Consider the following 19544-nt stretch of genomic DNA (forward strand, 5'->3'; position numbering starts at 1 on the left):
TTAATTTTTTTTCACGTTTATTTATTTTTGAGACAGAGAGAGACAGAGCGTGAATAGGGGAGGGGCAGTGAGAGAGAGGGAGACACAGAATCCGAAGCAGGCTCCAGGCTCTGAGCTGTCAGCACAGAGCCTGACGCGGGGCTCGAACTCACGGACCGCAAGATCATGACCTGAGCCAAAGTCGGATGCTTAACCGACTGAGCCACCCAGGCGCCCCTAAATGTTTACTTATTCTTGAGAGAGAGAGAGACAGAGACACAGACAGAGACAGAGCATGAGTCGGAATGGGCAGAGAGGGAGAGAGACAGAATCTGAAGCAGGCTCCAGGCTCTGGGCCGTAAGCACAGAGCCCAATGCGGGGCTTGAACTCAAGAGCCACGAGATCATGACCTAAGCCAAAGTCAGATGCTAAACTAACCGAGCCACCCAGGCACCCCTGCATGATTTGTATTATTAAGTGCTTAAAAGTAGGATGAGGAATAAAGATGCCGCTATTCAGCCATTACATACGGATTTCTCTAGCACAGCTGCACTTGATACAGTGGTTGCAAGGTATCACACGTCTGCTGATGTTCTCTCATGGCAGGACCTGAGAGGTGGAACCAGGCTGTATGCCAATGATATTGGGTCATAGGGAACAGGAGGAGGGTATATAAATCTGGCCAGTGCGTCTTTCTTATTGCTTAACCAAACAGTTGCTGAGCCCCGCCTCAAGCTAGAAACAGGATACAAAAATGAACAGGAGACTCTCCTCAACCCTGAGAGGCTCACAGATGTACGAGAAAATGCCACGGTCCCTTCTCTCAGCTGTCTACCAGCATCATGGGGAAAGTGACCATAGGGAACATGGTGCTAGTACAGGATGGAGAGTCAGGAGAGCTGAAGAGGGGATGTATATTAACATACAGACTGAAAGCAGATGAGCGTTTTCTCTTCAAACCAAAGAGAGCTATAAATGCTTTCTCTGGTCTTAGGAAGCCAAATGTGTAATGCAAAGGTTGGAAGATGAACGCCACACACTCCTGCCTGTTATCCGCAGAGCTCTGCACCGTGGCTTTACACGAATCAGGGGACACTTGGCTGTCTCTTGCTATTGTTCGGTTTAGGAGGACAAGGTGGCTAGGCGGGCAGAAGCAGATATTCTCCACCCCCCGCCCCATAGCTGAGTGCCGCCCCATAGCACGAGTCACTCACTACCATTCACCTGAGCACTGGGGCTGTTCCATACAGGGTGGAGTAATCTTTCTGAGTCTGTGGTATATTCCTCTAGATACTGACTTGGAATAAACTCTCCATCCCTTCTCCTGGCCTACAGTGCCCTACGTAATCTGGCTCCTGCCACTGAGAGTCTCTACAAAAGGCGAACGAGATGAAGGGACTGCTTGTTAAGTTAAGGGACCAGAGGAGCAGGATAAGACAGGGACCAAATATTCCAGACTGAACAAAAGGTGCCTCATTTACAAAACAAAGCCACAACAAGGTATCACCTCACACCCATCAGGTTGGCCACTATTTAAAACAACCACCGGAGAAAATCACGTGTTGGCGAGGATGTGGAGAGAAAATTAGAATCCTTGTGCTCCACTGGTGGGAATGTAAAAGGACGCAACCGCTGTGAAGAACAGTACGGCAGTTCCTCAAAAATTAAAACTAGAACTAGCCTATCATCCAGCAATCCCATGTCTCAATCCAGTTTCAAAAGAATTGAACATAGGGCTCAAACAGATACTTGTATGCCCATGTTCATAGCAACCTTATTCACAACAGTCAAAGGTGGACGCAACGCAAGTTCGCTGACCAACGAACAGGTCAACAAAATGTGGCCTATACAAAACAGAATGTCATTCGGCCTTAGAGAGGAAGGAAACTTGGACACATGCTACAACACGGATGAACCTCGAGAACATTATAGTAAGTGAAGTAAGCCAGTTAGGAAAGGGCAAGTGAAGGACTCCTCTTATAAGAGGTACCTAGAGTAGAGGCAGAAAGAAGCACAGAGGTGACCAGGGACTGGGGGGAATGGGGCAATACACACTTTCAGTTTGAGAGGATGACAAAGTCCCGGAAGTGGGTGGTGGTGAGGGTTGCACAACTCTGAATGTACTTATTGCCACTGAACTGCACGCTGGTCATGGGACGGCAGCATGAGGACCACACTGAGGCAGACTCGCTATAGTACCTCAGGCTGTGCTGTGCCTTATGTCACAAGGTGATGGCTTGGTCCCTTGTCTAGAGGGCAAAGAGGAAAGGCCCTTCATACCGAATACACATTCTGTTAATGGAGTTAATGGAGGTTATTTTTATCTTTCCAAAGAAGAATCTCAAGTAGCACGTAGCAAACACCACATGTAAGGGGGAAGGACAATAATCGGAACAGGGAAAGGCTGAGGATGCAAACGGAGACTCACACAGCTGCTGGGGCGGACACTTCCACTTAGCCCTGAGCTTCCTGGCAGCCAGAGCAAAAATGAAACATGTCCTGTCAGAAAGGAGGAAGCATGCCAGTTTCACAAGAGAGACAATGTGTTCTTAGCAACAAATGCTAAAAGAATTTAGGTATAAGGGACTTCACATGTGCTGTAAAGCGATGTGACTGCCAGTCTCCTCAGACACACTTTTAAACACAGACGAATTTCATGATTTCTTACACTAACCTTCAATTAAAATTAAGCTGTGGGCCATTAAAGTACAATGTGAAGGGAATTCTGGGAAGGTGTAAGTTCACACAGTCTTGGCTTTGTGCCTTTTAGTTGTTTAATTTGCTGGAAAGATGAAACAGAGGACACAGATGAATAAATGGAATGAGCATCTCCCTTTGGCCAGAGGAGGCAACTAGCCACCTGCAGTCCAGGATGTGTTGTGTTTGGACAAGAAGGGGTTGGTATCTGGCACAGCCCTTTTGGTTTTTTTGAAAACAGTTTTGAATTAATTGTCAACATTTGAAAGTCATTAGAATTTATGGCTATTGTTGTAAAATCAGGTCTGGCAATACTGGGCCTGGCTCCTCACACGACAACCATCTGTGGAGTGGCCAGCAGCTGGCCGCTTTGGACTCAGCATGGCCACGGTGCTCCTCTGCTTCCCTCACAGCCGCACACTGAACCCCACCTGCCACGTCCCCCCCCATCCATCAGTCTGCAGCCCTGCCTCTGCTGTTAGTTCTAGATACAACTTTTCCCAGTTAGATTTCGGAGAGGAGCTGAAGACAAGACAGCTCAGGTTCATCTTCCAATGAGAACCCAGAGGCTTAGGTTTTTACGTTGTTGTCTGAGGGAAGACCCAAGTACTGGGAGAATCGGGAAAGAGGGTAAGAGGGTGTTCGTGGCTATGAAAACTAACCCAGACCAGCATTCTTGCTTGGTTAAACACACACACTAGTTTTCTTCTTTCTTCCTCAGGATCAATGAAGCCTAGCCCTAGAGTTCCATACAAGAAACTATCCCAGAGTTAGTTCATTTTGCATCAGGTGTCAAAGGCTGCCTGTTCTCTGTTTTTTTGAACCCCCTGTAAAAGCCCTAACCCTGATAAAACATTAGACATTAGAAACACTTCCCCTGGTCCGCCCGATTCTGAGCTGTGCACCTTTACCAGAACGGGCTCTGCTCCAAAACATGGTTGCAGCTTCAAGAGCACACGCTCCTGGGGCTTCTGCTCCAGAGTTAACGGTCATTTGCTGGCTTTGTTTGGACGCTTCTCCCTCTCTTCTTCCTAGCAGCTGTTTTTCAGGCTTTGCCTCGAAATACCCTTTTTCTAGAAAGCCTTCCCTGATTACCCATGGTCTTAAAAAAAAAATTATTCCTTAAAATTTTTTTAAATTGTAGTGTAGTTGACACGCAACATTACATTAGTTTCAGGTGTAGAGCGTGGCGACTGGACAAGTCTATACACTATGCTGTGCTCACAAGTGTAGCTACAAGTGTAGCTCACAAGTGTAGCCACACAGCGCGATTATAATGCCACTGACTGTATTCCCTGTGCTGTGCCTTTCATCCCTGTGACTCCTTCATTCCAAAAGTGGAAGCCTATATCTCCCACCCCCTTCATGCATTTTGCCCACCCTCTACCCACTTATAGTCTTGTATTTACTTCTTTCTTGGAGGCATCACATTCCCTGTAATTACTTATTAACTGACATATCGACCCTACTAGGTCCAGCCCTGGGGACCAATGACTGTTTATTAGTCCTTGTGTTCCCAGATGCTCACAACAGCGGGCACGGAGCAGTGCTCGAACAAGACCACCTGAGCTGAACGTGTAAAAGAAGTTAAAGACTTTTTTTGTAAATCAACTTTTACAAGTATCCAGTTTCTGTTAGTCGGCTCACTGGTAAAGAATCATCAAATCTAAGACCTATCACGTGGCATACCACACCCTGTTAAAAAGGCAGAAAGCTTTCAATCGGGTGGATCCCTAAGGTGGATGTGTCCACTCAAGTTACAGATGCTAGGCACAGTGAATTTGAGCAAGTCTTAGAGAGAGAAGCATCAGAAGGCCTGCTGTGAACAGTCCAAAGGCCTTACCTGTGTGGTGCAGCAGCCCAGGGCATAATCATAACTCCCACGGCCTTCCAAGGGCCAGCACACATCCCCCCTACTGCTGTTTCGCCTGGGCATACATTGTGCCTTGTAAGGCAAGTCAAGTGGAGCAAAGGGCTACAGATTCTTTCAGCACTGACCTAGACGTTCCACTAACAGGCCAGATGTGAATTCCTAAGGATGTAACAGTTCGGCTGCTGTCGTGGCTCTAAGGCTGAAACCAGGAGGGCTGTGGCTTTCCTTTGTAAGCAGTCCCCTTCACACAGCATGCAGCAAGGAATAAGCAAAACCAGAACAAAGCAAGACAGAAAAGGAAGAAACAGAAGACAACAGAAGGGTCCGCAAGAAGGGAGTAAGACGGTATCCATAAAGGTTGCACGCTGCGTAATGTACACAGGGCCTGTGTCTCCTGAAGACAGGAAGACTCAGAAGAACAGTGCTGTGATAGCTTAAAAGCACCTCAAGATTGCCATTAACGGACAAACTGATTATCATGAACTTCCTGTGGCAACACAGTAGTAGTGAAGGCACATCATCACCCATGTATATTCTTGCAAAAACTGCTAACCTCAAATCTAACACTAAAAAAACCAATCAGACCATCTAGATTGAGGGACTCTACTAAGACGCTACTAACCTGGCCTCTTCAAAAAGGTCAATGTCATGAAAGACAAGAAAGGTGGGGGACCTGTTTTAGATTAAAGGAGCATAAAGAGACATGGTAACTAAATATCATGTGTGAGCCTTGACTGGATCCTGGATTAAACAAAAGCAACAAAAGACATTAATGGTACATTTGGGAAAATTTGAATATGGACTATATATATCGTTCCATCTGGGTTAAAATTCTCGGGTATGATAAAAGTGCTATGGTTAAAAAAGAGAAGTTCCCCGTTCTTAAGAGGTTTGTGCTGATATATTTAGGGTGAGGCATGAAGTGAGTTGCACGATGTCTGCAACTTACTTTCAAAGAGCTCAGAAAAAAAATTCATGCATGTGCGCAAAAATCAAATAACAAAAATCGCATAACATTAACAGCTAGTGAATACAGGCAATGGGTTTATAGGGGTTCATTTTACTGTTTATGTAAGTTTTAAGTTTTTCAAAATAAAAAGTTGAGGGGGAAATAAATACTTGAGCATTCAAGGCCAGAAGGTACGACAGAGCATGGACACACTGAGTCTAGATTTAATGTAGGGACCCCTGTGATGTTCGATTTCTCCGTGCAGCTACGAGAACCAGAATGCTTTCTGGAAAGTGTCACTGCCACACCCAAATTATCCCCCAAGACCACAGACATGAGTCAGGCTGGGAGCCACCAGCTACCACGCCGGCTGGGTCCTAACTTAGCTGGAAGGGATGTGTTTCTTTTCCCAAAAGAAACCAAGTTATACTTTCAGGATTTTTTTTTTTTTATGTTTATTTATTTTTGAGAGAGAGACAGAGACAGAGCATGAGCAGAGGAGGAGCAGAGAGAGGGAGATACAAAAGCAGGCTCCAGGCTCCAAGCTGTCAGCACAGAGCCCGACACGAGGCTCGAACCCATGAACCGTGAGATCATGACCTGAGCCAAAGTCGGATGCCCAACCTACCGAGCCACCCAGGCGCCCCTGTACTTTCAGGACTTCTATTTCAGCCCAAACGTACCAGCCTGAATTTGTTTTCATTTTTGCTAATGTCACTTTGCAGTTTTAACACGCTTTGTTTCTCTGCAACATCACCTCTGATCACTCTCTCCCCAAGCTCACTAACTAACCTCTGGTCCAAATGGTCCTTCCTCAGTGGGCCTTTTTCAGACAGGCCCGTCTCAAGCCTCGAGAGCCAAGAGTGGCAGTGCGGAGCAGGCTGTCAGTACCAGTCCCAGACCCCGGGGCTCTCACTGTGGTAGGGATGGGAAAATTTCCAAAGCTTCCAGGAGAAGGGAGGAGATGTGCCTCTGACATCCAAATATGGTTGACACAATCCTTTCTCCCAGGAACAATGGCCACCGTGCTGGTCCGGGTTATAGTAACACAGATGAGGGTCCCGTACTTTATTCCCATTACAGATTAAAGCAGGCTTTCACAGGCTGGTCTTGGAAGCGAACACTCCCTTATAATGCTGGTTTTAAGGAAAAACATGTCATGCGTTTCCAACAATCAAAAAAACAATTTCACCTGAAGAGACACAGCCCGTTTAAAAAATTGAGACAACTTATATTATAAAAGGAGTTCCTGAATCCCAACATTTATGGAAACTTGCTTCGAATGAATGTGGTGGAGTCTTTTTGAAAAGTGTCTTTTCGGGGGCTAAAAAACTATTTGAAACATTTCCCTCAAATTGTACTCAAGTCACATAAACTGAAGTAGAGCAGTGACCCTGCCTGCTTTCAAGCTTGATTACTGTAAGGAAAGTTCCAGAATGATTTCAGATGCACTCCTCAGTCACTCTGCCCTGTTGACATTCGCAGACAGGTCTTATTTGACCAGGCTCAGATCCCATGGAGAAAGCACACAGCCACCTCAAAGAGTCCTCCAGTGAGTCAATGTTCAGAACTTCAAAGTCTTCTCTAGGCTTGGTTCTCAGGGATGACCAACACTGTGCACGGCTTAGGGGAAATGTAGCTGCCCAGTTAAAGTGAGGAGAAGGAAAAACAAAAAGGCAACAAAAAGGCAACAAAAGGCTTGGCCTATTCCATCAACTACTCAAGATGCTATTTTCAGTCCCATCTAACCTTTCCAACCTGTGGCCTGGTTCCTCAAAGTTCCATAATCAGGTTATAAATGATTTGACTGTCAAACATTTTTTGCTGCAGGATCCATTCTAGTCACCCTCATTCCTAATAACATGCAAATTTTCTCCAGACAGGCTCCCTTGCCTTTGTCAACACTTCTCTCCAACCCTATAGAAATCGTTTTTGGAGGAGGCAGGGCTGCCTTTCCCTGCCCCGACCCCCCTTTCTCCTCACTGGGAGTGGCTGCTTGACACTTTGGAACATTTTTCCTGAAGCCATTAAGCCTCATCGGCCATTAAGCTGGGAAAATCTGGCTTTAACGTTAAACATATTTCATAGTCACAGCTATGCCAAAGAGCCAGGTTTCATGTGTAAATTCTTCCTTGGTTGTCCTCCAAAAACTATGCATAAGGAGGAAATCTCTATCTAAATGATCCCACCAGCAAACAAGGTATCATATGCTTCCTTTCATCCCTAAGGGTGGAATAGTTGGGCATTGCTAGGTCCCAGAAAAGAAGAATTTCTCACCTAAAACAGAACAGATCTCAAAATAAGGAGCAGAACCCAACGCAGGCTGTGCAAAGGTCCACTGGATCAAGGATTTTGTTTTACAAACAATTGCTCCAGATGAGCTCTTCTGTTCCATTAGCAGAGCTGGGAGAGCAGCCTGCTGGAGAGTGTGCCACACACGCACGAACATGCACACACATCTGTGTTCTGCTCTATGGCAAGAGCCAGAATCGTTTGGCCTAAAAGTGTTGTTTCTAAGATGGAGGTCTGCAAAATCTCGATTAACAACAAATACTCTGCTACGAAGCCAGGTGCTGTGATCACACAGCTGCTCCCTAAATTCCCCCATCAGCACTAGAGACCTCAAAGGATCGCAGTTAAGTGGAACACACTAACCGTAGGCACGTTTCACGATTTAGGCAGAGGCACGTAAGAGCAAAGCCATCTACAGAAACACGGGCGCCAACAACAGTAACAACTGCTTAGCTGTGTGGCCTTGGACAAATGACTCACCCCCTCTGAACTCTGTTAGCCCAATTTTACAGATGAGGAGATTTACAGGGCCTCCTTTCAAGGCTGAAGATTAAACATGAAGATGCATGTAAATGCTCGACACAGAGTGAGCAAAACACGTTATCTGTTCTAGCCAGCCTCTCCCTAACTAGAGCTCTTTGCCAAATTGAGGGAATAAAATTCCCAAGCCATAATTCCTACCTTGTCTTTGTCTACTTAATTACCTTTATTTTCCAAACAACTGTGTGACCAGGTTTGAACAGAGGTAAAGCAATTTATTTTAAGATGCCGTGTGACACTGCTGGGATCTGTCTCCTTCATAGGACTGGTTAGGTGTGTCGAAGCACTTTCTAAATTGCTGGTTTACTCCTTCAGGGCCCAAGGACACCACCTAGGAGCCAGCTCACTGACTGGGCAGCCTGGCTCTGATGGGTGGGGTCTGAAAACAAGAAAAGTGCTTCTGATGAAGGGAGCAGATTGGACTTAACTCCTGCTATCTTGAATGAAGACTGGTGAATATACTGCAGCAAACTCTGCCTATAAAATCCGGCTCAAGAAAACCTCTGGGTTGCTAATGCAGGTTTGCAAATATAGCAACCATAATGAAATGGCTGCTTTTTAATGATTTCCTATAACGGTGTTTATATATGGAAGCTTTTTCCCCTATTGAAGCCATTTAATTGGAAAACGGCAAAGGAGTAAGAAGAGGCAGCCGTCCAGTTCCGATGAACGCACACAGGGGCGGCACTCTGCAGAAGCCCTGATGCGCTCCTCCTCCTTGATGTCCCTGTGCCTGCCCTCCTCAGGGACCCGGCGGGTGCCAGCCCTCTGCCTCCTAGGCTCTCCCCCTGCCTCCTGCTCTTTACCTGCATCGCTCCCGCCTGTCCCCCGAGTTCTGCTAGATGTGACCTCTGGGATGTATTTTCCGATGCTCTTGCCCAAGGGTGTTGCTAGGAGCCCCTGTCCACCTCCTCTTGTGGCCCTTACCCCAGTGCTGGTCATTCCCTGTTTCCTTGCGTGCATCCTCTGGAGAGCCGGGAGCTCCAAGATGGCATTCCCTAACACTTAGTACTGGGGGCCTCCTCTGTGTGGGCACTGTTATACTGGCACACAGGACAGTGCAAGTCCCTGCCCTCGTGGTGCCTGCATTCTAGATTCCAGTGTGAGGGACTGGTAAGCACTGGTAATGCACAGTGAAATAAATGCACATGCGATGCGTCACCAGGAAGCACTAAGCGCTGTGAGGAGAAATGAAGGCAGAAAAGGAGGACAGCACCTGGCAGTGAGGGTGAGGGAAGGCCACAGTGCTCCACCAGGGCCCTCTGACTGGGGCTGGCCAGCAGCCATGCGCAGGAAGCCGAGGGTTGGCTCTGGGAAGGAGCACTCCAGGCAGAAGGAGCAGGGAGACAAGATGAGCTGGTCAGGCGTGAGGGGCAGCAAGGAGGCCAGTGTGGCCATAGCTGGGGGAAAACGAGGGATGGTTAGGGAGGGGGCCCGCCTGAGGTAGGAGATGCTCAGCTCTGTGGGGGCCTATTGTCAATGGTCAGGAATCGGGATGTTACTCTGGGTATGAGAGAACAAAGTGTGAGAGTACAGAGATCTGAGGGCAGATCCTGTGACTCATATCCCCCTTGCACAGCACCCAGTGAGTTATTCAACAGATGAATAAGGGCCGCCTGTGTGGGCAGAGAACACATACAGGCATTGCGTCGACAGGGTCCTTTCCACCAGGAGCTCAGTCCCATCAGCAAAGGTACAATCCCTGGCTATAACAAACATATATTTGTAGTGAGGAAAAGGATGGAAAGAAAGGATTTGAGATTAATGATTTGGAAAAACGAAGCCAGCTCATAGCGCAGACAGGCAGATACTGGTTCCTGGGCAGACAGCCTGAGCTATCGAATGCTCCATCAGGAGCCCCGAGAAGCCCCACCAGAAAGATGCCCGGTCCACTCAGGCAGGTTTATCCCCCCACTCCCCCACTTTGCTTAAGCAACATTGTTGGAGTATTGGGCACTGATTTAATTTCATAAAACACTTTCAGAGACATGAATGGAGGGATCAGTATAGGCACATCTCTTTGCTTGAATGGGAACATCTTGGCCGTCAGCACCTGTCCCACTCCCAAGGCTGGAAGACTGAGTCCAGAAGCCTGGGACCACAAAGGTTTGAGACCCCGATGCTGATAGAGCAGCACGTGGGACTTGAGCCCACAGCTGGGATGGTCCCAGGAGATTGTGTGTGTTCTAACTTAAGGCCTGGGATATGGGTTCAGGTGAGTTTAGAGAGGCAGTTTCAGCCTGAAGCCAAGAGCTTGAGGACCTAGAAGGTGTCTCCACTCCTCACTCCTTTTCTGTTGAGGTCACATCGGTTTCAGTTTACAGCTCTCAGTGACTTTGCTGGCATTAGGAGCAATCCATCCTGCTGACCTCTTCCTTCCTTTTTGAGTTCTCTCTGCCCCGCTGGCTTCCTAAACCTGGCTCTCCTCGTTTCCTTCCTACGCCTTTGGCTGGCCGACTGCTTGATGGACTCACCGACTGCTTTACTTGTTCATTCCAGCAAGTATCTCTGGACACACACCGTGTACCAGGCCTGGTGGTGGGCTCTGGAACTCTATTAGTAGAATAAATATACTTCTGCCCAGTGGAGTTTAGTGGGAGAGTCAGTCAAGCAAAGAACTAGAAATATATCATTTAAAATTTCAATTCGAAGGGCACATGGGTGGTTCGATCGGCTAAGTGTCTGACTTCGGCTCAGCTCATCATCTCACCGTCTATGAGTTCAAGCCCCACATGAGGCTCTGTGCTGACAGCTCAGAGCCTGAAGCCTGCTTCGGATTCTGTGTCTCCCTCTCTCTCTGCCCCTCCCCTGCTCACGCTCTGTTTCTCTCTCTCTCTCAAAAATAAACAAACATTAAAAAAAACTTTTTTTTTAAAATTTCAATTCAAGAGAAGGAGACAAGTGGGGCAGCGAAGAGTCAACTCAGGAACTTGCACAGACTGGTGCTCACGAGATGCTTTCAGAGGAGATGCATTTAAACTGAGACTAAAATGATGAGAGGCATGTCCCTGCCAGGAGCTCTATAGAGTCTCCTCTTCAGCTGGCGGCCCCCAAAGCCCAGGCTCCCGTTCCCTGTACTCCTTGCTCTATGTATGGCCTCCCACTGCTTCAGCAACTATCTGCAATAACCCAGTGTCTCCTAACTGCTTTCCTTCACCTTCAGGGTGAGCTGAAGCATCTACACCCACAGACTTCGAGACAGACACCTCAGACTTATGCCCACACAAAACATATGACCTCCACCCTACACTCCCAACCCCTCAAGTAAAAGAAAACCAAACAAAACTCGAAGCAAAACCACCTGGCTCTTTTTCCTGTGCTCCCGTGTTGGCGACTGGCAGCATCATCCGTCTATTGTACAATCCAGACACTTAGAGAACATCTCCATACACACACTTTCTCCTTTCACCCTCTGTTTCTATTCCTTCAGCAGATCTTGTCAGTTTTATACCTTTCTGGATCTCAACTACCACCACCCTGATCCTAGAGATAATTGTGCCCACTGAGACATTAGCAATGGTTTCCTAGCTGGCCTCCCCCATTCATACTTTTTGTTTTTTTTTAACGTTTATTTATTATTAAGAGACAGAGAGACACAGAGTGTGAGCAGGGGAGGGGGAAGACAGAGGGGGAGACATAGAATCCGAAGCAGGCTCTAGGCTCTGAGCTGTCAGCACAGAGCCCGACGTGGGGCTCGAACTCACAAACTGTGAGATCATGACCTGAGCCAAAGTTGGTTTCCCAACCAACTGAGCCACCCAGGCGCCCCACTTTTTTTTTTTAATGTTTATTTATTTTTGAGTGAGAGAGTGAGAGAGCACACAGTTATGCAAGCGCATGTGGGGGAAGGGGTGGGGGGCGGCGGGGACAGAGGATACAAAGCAGGCTCTGCACTGACAGCCCGTGAGATCATGACCTGAGCTGAAGTCAGACACTTAACCCACTGAGCCACCCAGGCCCCATTCATTCTTGATCCACCAATTCTCTTACTACAGAATGATGGATTCAAAATGCAAATCTGATGATCTCATCCCCTTCCCACACTACTAAAACCTTTCAGTGGTTTCTTGTGCATCCTTGAATATAGGTCAACCTTCCTCACATGGTCTATAATATCTTGCATGCTATGGCCCCTACCTATCTCTCCAGCCTCCGTCTCACACCTCTGGGCCCTCCATACATGATGAGGTTTTTTCATCTCCTTGAATGCATCCACTTCCCCCACCCTCCCCTGAATGCATCTCTTCATTTACTTGGTTAATTTCTACTTACCCTCCAGCTCTCAGCTCAAATGTCACTTCCTAGAGGAAGCTATTCTAGAATCTTAAACTGAATCAAATTCCTTTGATAAACTCTCATGGTACTGTGTTCCTAAATTTTATAATGAATATAAATGTGTACTATTAAAGTCTCTCCCCAGTGAAATTTTAGGTTCCAAGAAAGTTATACTATATTTACACCTCCTTCTCCTTTTTCCTCCACCTCCCCCCTATATGTGACCATTTCCTAAGATATGGCGCTCCTCCTCCTTCTGACCCCACACGCTTTGGACCACAGAGATCACCTTACCTCGTAACTTCAAAGGCTTTATCCTCAACCCCAATCTCTCCAAAGATCCAGTTAAGCATCTCCAAGCAGACCAGTGGTTTTGCAACATTTTGTGGGTTGACTACAGCCCACAGCTGAAACGTTTCATTTGGCAACTTACTACATACATACACACACTCAACAAATAAGTCTCATGAAGCAGCGTTGTCATTCTATTTTTTTCCTATATGATTTCACTTTAAAAGTATTTTTCATATAATCTCAAGATCCACTATCAGGTCACGACCTGCAGTTTAAAATACCAGGTATTCCCAGATGGGCATTTCTCTACAACCTCAAACATAACGTATCTATTTCCCAACTCATTTCTCAACCAAACTTCCTGACTAAGAAATATGAGCATGTCCTTAGTCACTTAGGATCAACATGTTGGAGTTATTTCAGATTCCTTCTTACCCAACAGTTGCTAAAAACGATTGGTTCTTCCACTATAATGTGTTGCCACCCATTCCATCCTTCCCATCCCTGCCATCATGGTTCAGATTTTACTCGAACTTGGAACACTACAATAGCCTTTTCCTTACTTCCAGATTTTTCAAATAGAGGTGGCATATGTTTGAATCACAAATATCAGGGCAGAAAGCTAATTCAGCTCTTCAGTTCCAATAAAGGAGCATATAAGGGACCTTCAAATGGATATGCCTTCATCTACTCACCAAACTCCTTGACTAATTAAATTTTAATTCAGGCTGCCTCATATTTCTAAAATTCCCATTACAATCCAGAAACCAAACTCTGGTTTCATGCAATGGCAGGCAGACTCACCCATGTCAGCGGTGACCATGGTGGACTGGTTTTCAGGGATGGAGACAGAGGTCTGGTCTTGGTCCATGCTTCGAGAGTCTTCGTTGACCTCGTGCTGACTCTGGCTGAGTTCTGATCGCAGTTCTGAGTATTCATCTTCCTCCCTGAGAAAAAAGGAGAGTCAGCTACCACTGACAGAAATAGAAGACAAATTCCTAGAGAACATGGCTTTGAAGGGCAGGAAAGAAATTCAGAGAGAAACAGATCTTCCCCACCCTATATTCTCAGCCATATGAACTAGCTAGGACTCTTTTCAGGCCAGATAAATGGTTAGTCACATCCACAGTCAGTATGTGAAACTGAAAGGTTGCTTCTGTGTGTACACACACACACACACACACACACACACACACACACACTGAACAAGATTCATCTAACAGCCCACTAGAAACTTTTTTCCTTTAAAGATTTCCTGAAGAAATTAGATTTCTTCACCTCCTCAAATTCTGAGGTACAAAAGAACCCAAGATCCGAAGCAGTGTTAGTCTGAGTATGGAGGCTACAGTGGGCAAAATAAGCAGGAGTCTGGTGCACAGGAATGTCACATCCCATCAGCTGGAGAGTCCCACTGGTGGGCTTTCTCCTTGGAAGGGGATGTAAAAAGGTGTTGGGGCTGGAGCTACCAGAAAACCAGTACCTCACCTGTGCAGATCAAACTGGATGCTTTGAGAGGTATGTCTAATAAATACCACACTTACTTTCCCCAAAGTAAGTCAGTGGCATTAGGGGATGGGAAAAGGTGGGGAGAGGAGAAAAATGGACACAGTGAGTGAGTGCACCCCTCTCAGTAGTCTGTTTCCACCAGTTAGCACTTGTAACAGGAAGACAACATTTAAATGCTGCCATACACACACACACACCCACCCCTTCTCAGCCCTTCACAGTCCCTCAGTCTTTGGTTCCTGAATTAGCTATGAGCAAGCGAAGGAAACTTAAAATTGTACCAAGTCTTTCAAAGCACATGCATGCCTCTTCCTCATGTCACCACCATCACTACACACACAACGGACACGGACGTGGAGAGCACAACATTAACTCCCTCTGAAGCATCTACTTTGCAAGTAGATGAGAAGAGCCAGAAGAGAAAACTGTCAGGGGATTTACTATGAGGGTGGAAAGCCCATAGGTGTCTATGAAGAAAGCCAAGAAGAGAAGTCCCCTTGGCTTGGCATTCACTTAAAGTAGTTGACAGCAGGAGGGCAGAAAATCTTCCAGTCTTGGGTTTGGGGTGGACCAAGATGGTGATGGGTGACCACTGGAATTTGCAGAAGAGGCAACTGCCATTTTAAGCTGGGGAGACACATCTATAAATTAAAGAATGTGAAGAACTCTCCAGAGTTCTTAGTTCACTTCAGAAATCAGTATCCTCACAGGGAAGGAATTCAGCTGAGCCCCTGCTTTATAAGGTGTTTTTAATAAAAGCCATCCTGAAATCTGGGGAGACTTTGAATAGATATTAAGCCCCCAGACATGCAAAATATGAATTAGAATGGGAGTAGTGAAGGCAAAAAATATAGGTTAATGTTCTATGAATAAGTTAATTATTAGCCACCTGCAAAGCTAACAATAATTAGGTTTAGGAATGAAAACAATTAACAAGTACCTTAAGAGTAGCCTTTTTGGTCCAGAGGGTAATTGTGTCCTGATATATCAGTTCTCCTTTCAATCAGCACTTAGAAATCTGATTTTAGTTAACGGGAGGTTTTGTGTGTGATGAATAAATTACCTTTGTTGCATGGCCAATGTAATCAGCTTCAGCTTGGCTGAGACTCTTTTACAGCCAAGAAAGCCAGATAAATGCTGCTGTATCTCTGGTATAAATGGCATTTGCAAAATCATTAATAGCCACCTTAAACACTTCTGGCTTGGCAGGTTCTAAAACATACAGTGGCTGCCAAATCTCCTGCTTTGTAAGGAATTACTTCTAGGGATTATTAGGATGAACTTTATACAGCAGTGAAGAGGGAAGGGGTAGGAAAAGGAGGCTGTTGATTGCAGGGGCCATTCCTTACCGAGGTCAGAGTCTGGTGCACAGGAATGTCACATCCCATCAGCTGGAGAGTCCCACTGGTGGGCTTTCTCCTTGGAAGGGGATGTAAAAAGGTGTTGGGGCTGGAGCTCCTTCTCTGAAGGAGAATCACACCATACTAGAAATTTTATCTTAGGCAGAAGACTTTCAGGGTCATGAAATGCAAAGCAAGGATCCTTGGTCAATGTATCTGAGCACCAAAATAAGGACAGGAAAGCAAAGACCAGATGGATGCTGTCTTCCAGGAGTCAAATGTGTTCACAACAAATTCTAACCTAAGAAGGATGCTGTGTGTGGGCACAGGAGGGGCGTCTGGCACTGCAGGTGAGTAGTGACCAGGGAAGACTCCTGGCTTTCTTCACAGACACCTACGGGTTTTCCATCCTGACCGTTTGTTTTGAATGTGAATGACGATGGGAACAGAGAGGAACAAGTGACCAGTATAGCTGAGACCACATGGGGTGCAGGATATCGACATGAGGCTGGAGGTACACTCAGGCTGCATGTTGAGTGGGCAATTTTGATCAGAAGGAGAACTTACTGTACTGAAGGAGGCAAATCATGAGGGTTAGATGGTAGAAATAAAAAGAAAATGAGTGAAGTCCAGGAACTCGGAAAGAAGTGTGTGCTGCTGAGCTGTCATATGGAAACAGAACAAGCAGGAGGGAAGTGTGGAAGGTCTAGGTTCTCGACCCCAAAGGGAGGGGCTGAGCTGAGCACACAAAATCTCTGGGTAAGATTCCTCCTTATGGTAATCGTGTTGAGCACTATAGTACAAACCAGCATGTGCAAACAAAGTAAATAGCAATTAGAGGCAGAAAGCAACCTTGTGAGATCAGGCCAGGTTTTGTACCACGAAGAATGAGGTATAAAAATGGTTACACAGAATCTAAATATTAAAGTTTGCGCAACTTGCTATTTCTCCCACTGACTTTGGTTAAAGAATTCATAGAGCTGCATATTCTTATCATCTCCTGAACATCATGACTGGGATCATTCTTGAAAAGAGGCTGGAATCTGGGACTGAGAAAGAACAAAAGCCAATTTGCTCAGGGCCTTTTGTAAGCTGATAGTCAATCTGTGATTGCAGAATATGTAGAACACTCATGCTTGAGGTCTTCTCTCTACTGTGTTATTCGGGAGCACGGTTCACCCAGAGCAGTAGAGCGAGAAATCAGAAACATCCCACCAGTGCCAGCAGTTTTACAAAAGCAAGAATATGAGGTGTGTTTTCAAGGCTTCTCTGTGCAACAGGAGTCTTCTGGTTGGTAAAGATGTGTAGTTAACAACACAGCATCAGTGCCTCAAAGTGACTTCATTGTTTGCTTCTTTCTGTTATGTATACAGTCGCTCTTGGCAAACGGTAACTTATTTTGGGGGGGGTGGGGGAGGAAGAGAACCTCCCCAAAGAACACCAGCTGCCAATGATGCTGGTGAAAAGGAAGAAAACATGAAAAGATCCAAGAAGTGACCATTTTAAGCCAAAAAAAAAAAAAAAAACCCCAAAGCCAAAAACAAACAAAAAACCCCCAGAAGCTTTGATAAACTGATAACTGTTGATAATTAGACACTATTGTGGTAGTTTCGTAATTATGGAATTACAAAGTTCTCAGGTGTCTCTCTTTGGAACATCAAGAATCATCTCACAGAATTCTAAATGTACCTTGCTTCATTTCATTCACTTAGAAGCATTTGTGAAGTGCTTCCAAATTGCTCTTAGAGTAGCAATGATTAGTGCTTGCTACTAGCTTAAACGACAAAACAAAAGAAAAACGCTCCCAAGGAGGCAGGCATTAGATTGTCCCCACCACCTGTGTAACTAAGCAGTGGCAGAAAAGTCCCAGACTGGCAGAGATCTTAGGGCTCATCAAAGCTGGGATCAATACTTTTATTTTACGAACAAGGCAGTTGAAGCTTCAAGAGGCTTAAGCAGTTTACCCAAGATTCTACAACTAGTGAGCAGTACAGCGTCACTCCTAAATTTAGGACCAGTGAAACAACAATCAAATATGGTGACCCATGGAAAAGATCTTGTTGTTGTTGACGATGATTTTTAAAGATTCCTTCTCATTATTGGCTAGGGATGAAATGATTCCTTTTCGGAAAAGGGAACGGTCAATGAAAGTGTAATTCTTATCCTGCTTTCCAGACCTTAAGCTGAAGTACTATGGAATTAGTAGTATTTGACATAAATATTATTTCATTAGCAATCCCCATGCCTTTTTATTTTGGCATGCACATTCATGCCTTGTCACTGGATTGATTTGTGAATAAGACGTGGATGGACATCTGCCTGCCTTGACACCTGTCAGTCAACTATGTCCAGCTACCCCAGCCTACCTGACCCGGTGGGGGGTTTTGCTGAACTACATTCTTCCGTATAAGTAAAGGCAGACTTGCCTTGAAATGCCATCATTCTTTTAAAGAACAAAGATTTTTTTAGATACAAGGAGGAAATGTATCCCTTTCAGCTCTTTTAGAAGATCTAAAGCAGGAAATCAGTGATGAGCCCTGTTTCTTCCTGCAATTCCATCTCTCCCTATTTTTCCATCTAGCACAAAGCAAGATCAGTCTCATCTATGAATCTTTTGGTGAATAATTGGGCAAATGGAAAGGTCAGGCTCATGGAGCAGGCATGAGATTTTAGAGGCTAGATTATGTTAGAGTAGATGGAGACTTTGGATATTATCTCTGTTGGCAAATGAAGAGCATTTTGCAGACAAAGAGGCAGAAGAGTGAAGTGGGAGGGAGGTAACACAGATAGGCGGGGTCAGCTTTTTGGGGCTACAGCCCTTCAAGGTGAAAGGTGGGGAGAGAGCACCCAGGGTAAGAGCCAAGGCTGAGGGTCAATCTTAGGGACAGAAGAAATGATCTAGGTCCTAGGAGTTCAAGAAGAACACACCAGGAAGGAGAGAAGATTTAGGGGCACAGGCTGCAGAAAAGGACCAGAAACAAGAAAAGGTCACTGGAGTTTTCAGTTAAGAAGTCACTGGTAGTTTTCAAAGAAGTAGCCTAGGCTACTGTATAAAATACTGTGGACTAGCTTAAACAATGGGACCTTATTTTCTCTTAGTTCTAGACTTTGGTTTGAAGTCCAAACAAAATCAAGGTGCCCACAGGGTCAGTTTCTGGTAAGGGCTTTCTTCCTGACTTACAGATGGCTGCCTTGTCACTGTGTCCTTACACGGCAGGGAGAGAGTGTACCTGTGAGCAAGCCCTCTGGTGTCTCTTCTTATAAGGGCACTCACTACAAGCACTATATGGTCCCCAGCCTCCTGACCTCAACTAAACAGAATTATCTCCCCAAGACCCCAACTCCAAATGCTATAACATTGAGGGGGCAGGGCTTCAACATATGAATTTGGAGACATAATTCAGTCCCTAACAAAAGAAACTTCAGCAAACTGTTGCACTTAGAAGCCAGACAGCCGTGGGCTAACAAGCAACAGGAAACGGAAGCGGAAAACATGACTGATCATGAGAGCCGGCAGTGAAAGGGTGATGTTATGAGAGTAGCTTTTGGGCAAAGAAAATGATCTCCTCAGGAAACAAGAGTTCATGTTTAATTTGCTTAGAACCCACCCACCCCTCCATTCCAAAGTGAGCTACTGATGTATTTTTCCATTTTCCCCATCCCATTATATAACCTCTCCAAGTCAGATGAGCATTTAAAACAGCCATTCATAACATACAGTTAAGTGAAAAAGCATAGATTACAAAACATTGTGTGTGCTACGATCCAATTTATTTAAAATATTCATGAATAAAATTT

At 45.6% G+C, this 19544-nt stretch overlaps 1 protein-coding gene across 3 annotated transcripts in view; it reads right to left on the reverse strand.

The window, feature by feature from the left end:
- The window catches only part of MCC (MCC regulator of WNT signaling pathway), a 319889-nt gene that overhangs the window by 79473 nt on the left and 220872 nt on the right, over positions 1-19544 (reverse strand). For 2 of the 3 annotated variants that reach the window (XM_030326487.1, XM_030326470.1), the window contains exon 4: positions 13705-13847. In XM_030326487.1, the coding sequence (XP_030182347.1) occupies positions 13705-13847 (143 nt within the window). Of the gene's footprint in view, positions 1-12900; positions 13004-13704; positions 13848-19544 lie in introns of those variants that run through there. The other variant, XM_030326478.1, reaches the window with a different exon arrangement.

Source organism: Lynx canadensis, chromosome A1 (assembly GCF_007474595.2).
Source record: "Lynx canadensis isolate LIC74 chromosome A1, mLynCan4.pri.v2, whole genome shotgun sequence".
Lineage (NCBI taxonomy): Eukaryota > Metazoa > Chordata > Mammalia > Carnivora > Felidae > Lynx > Lynx canadensis.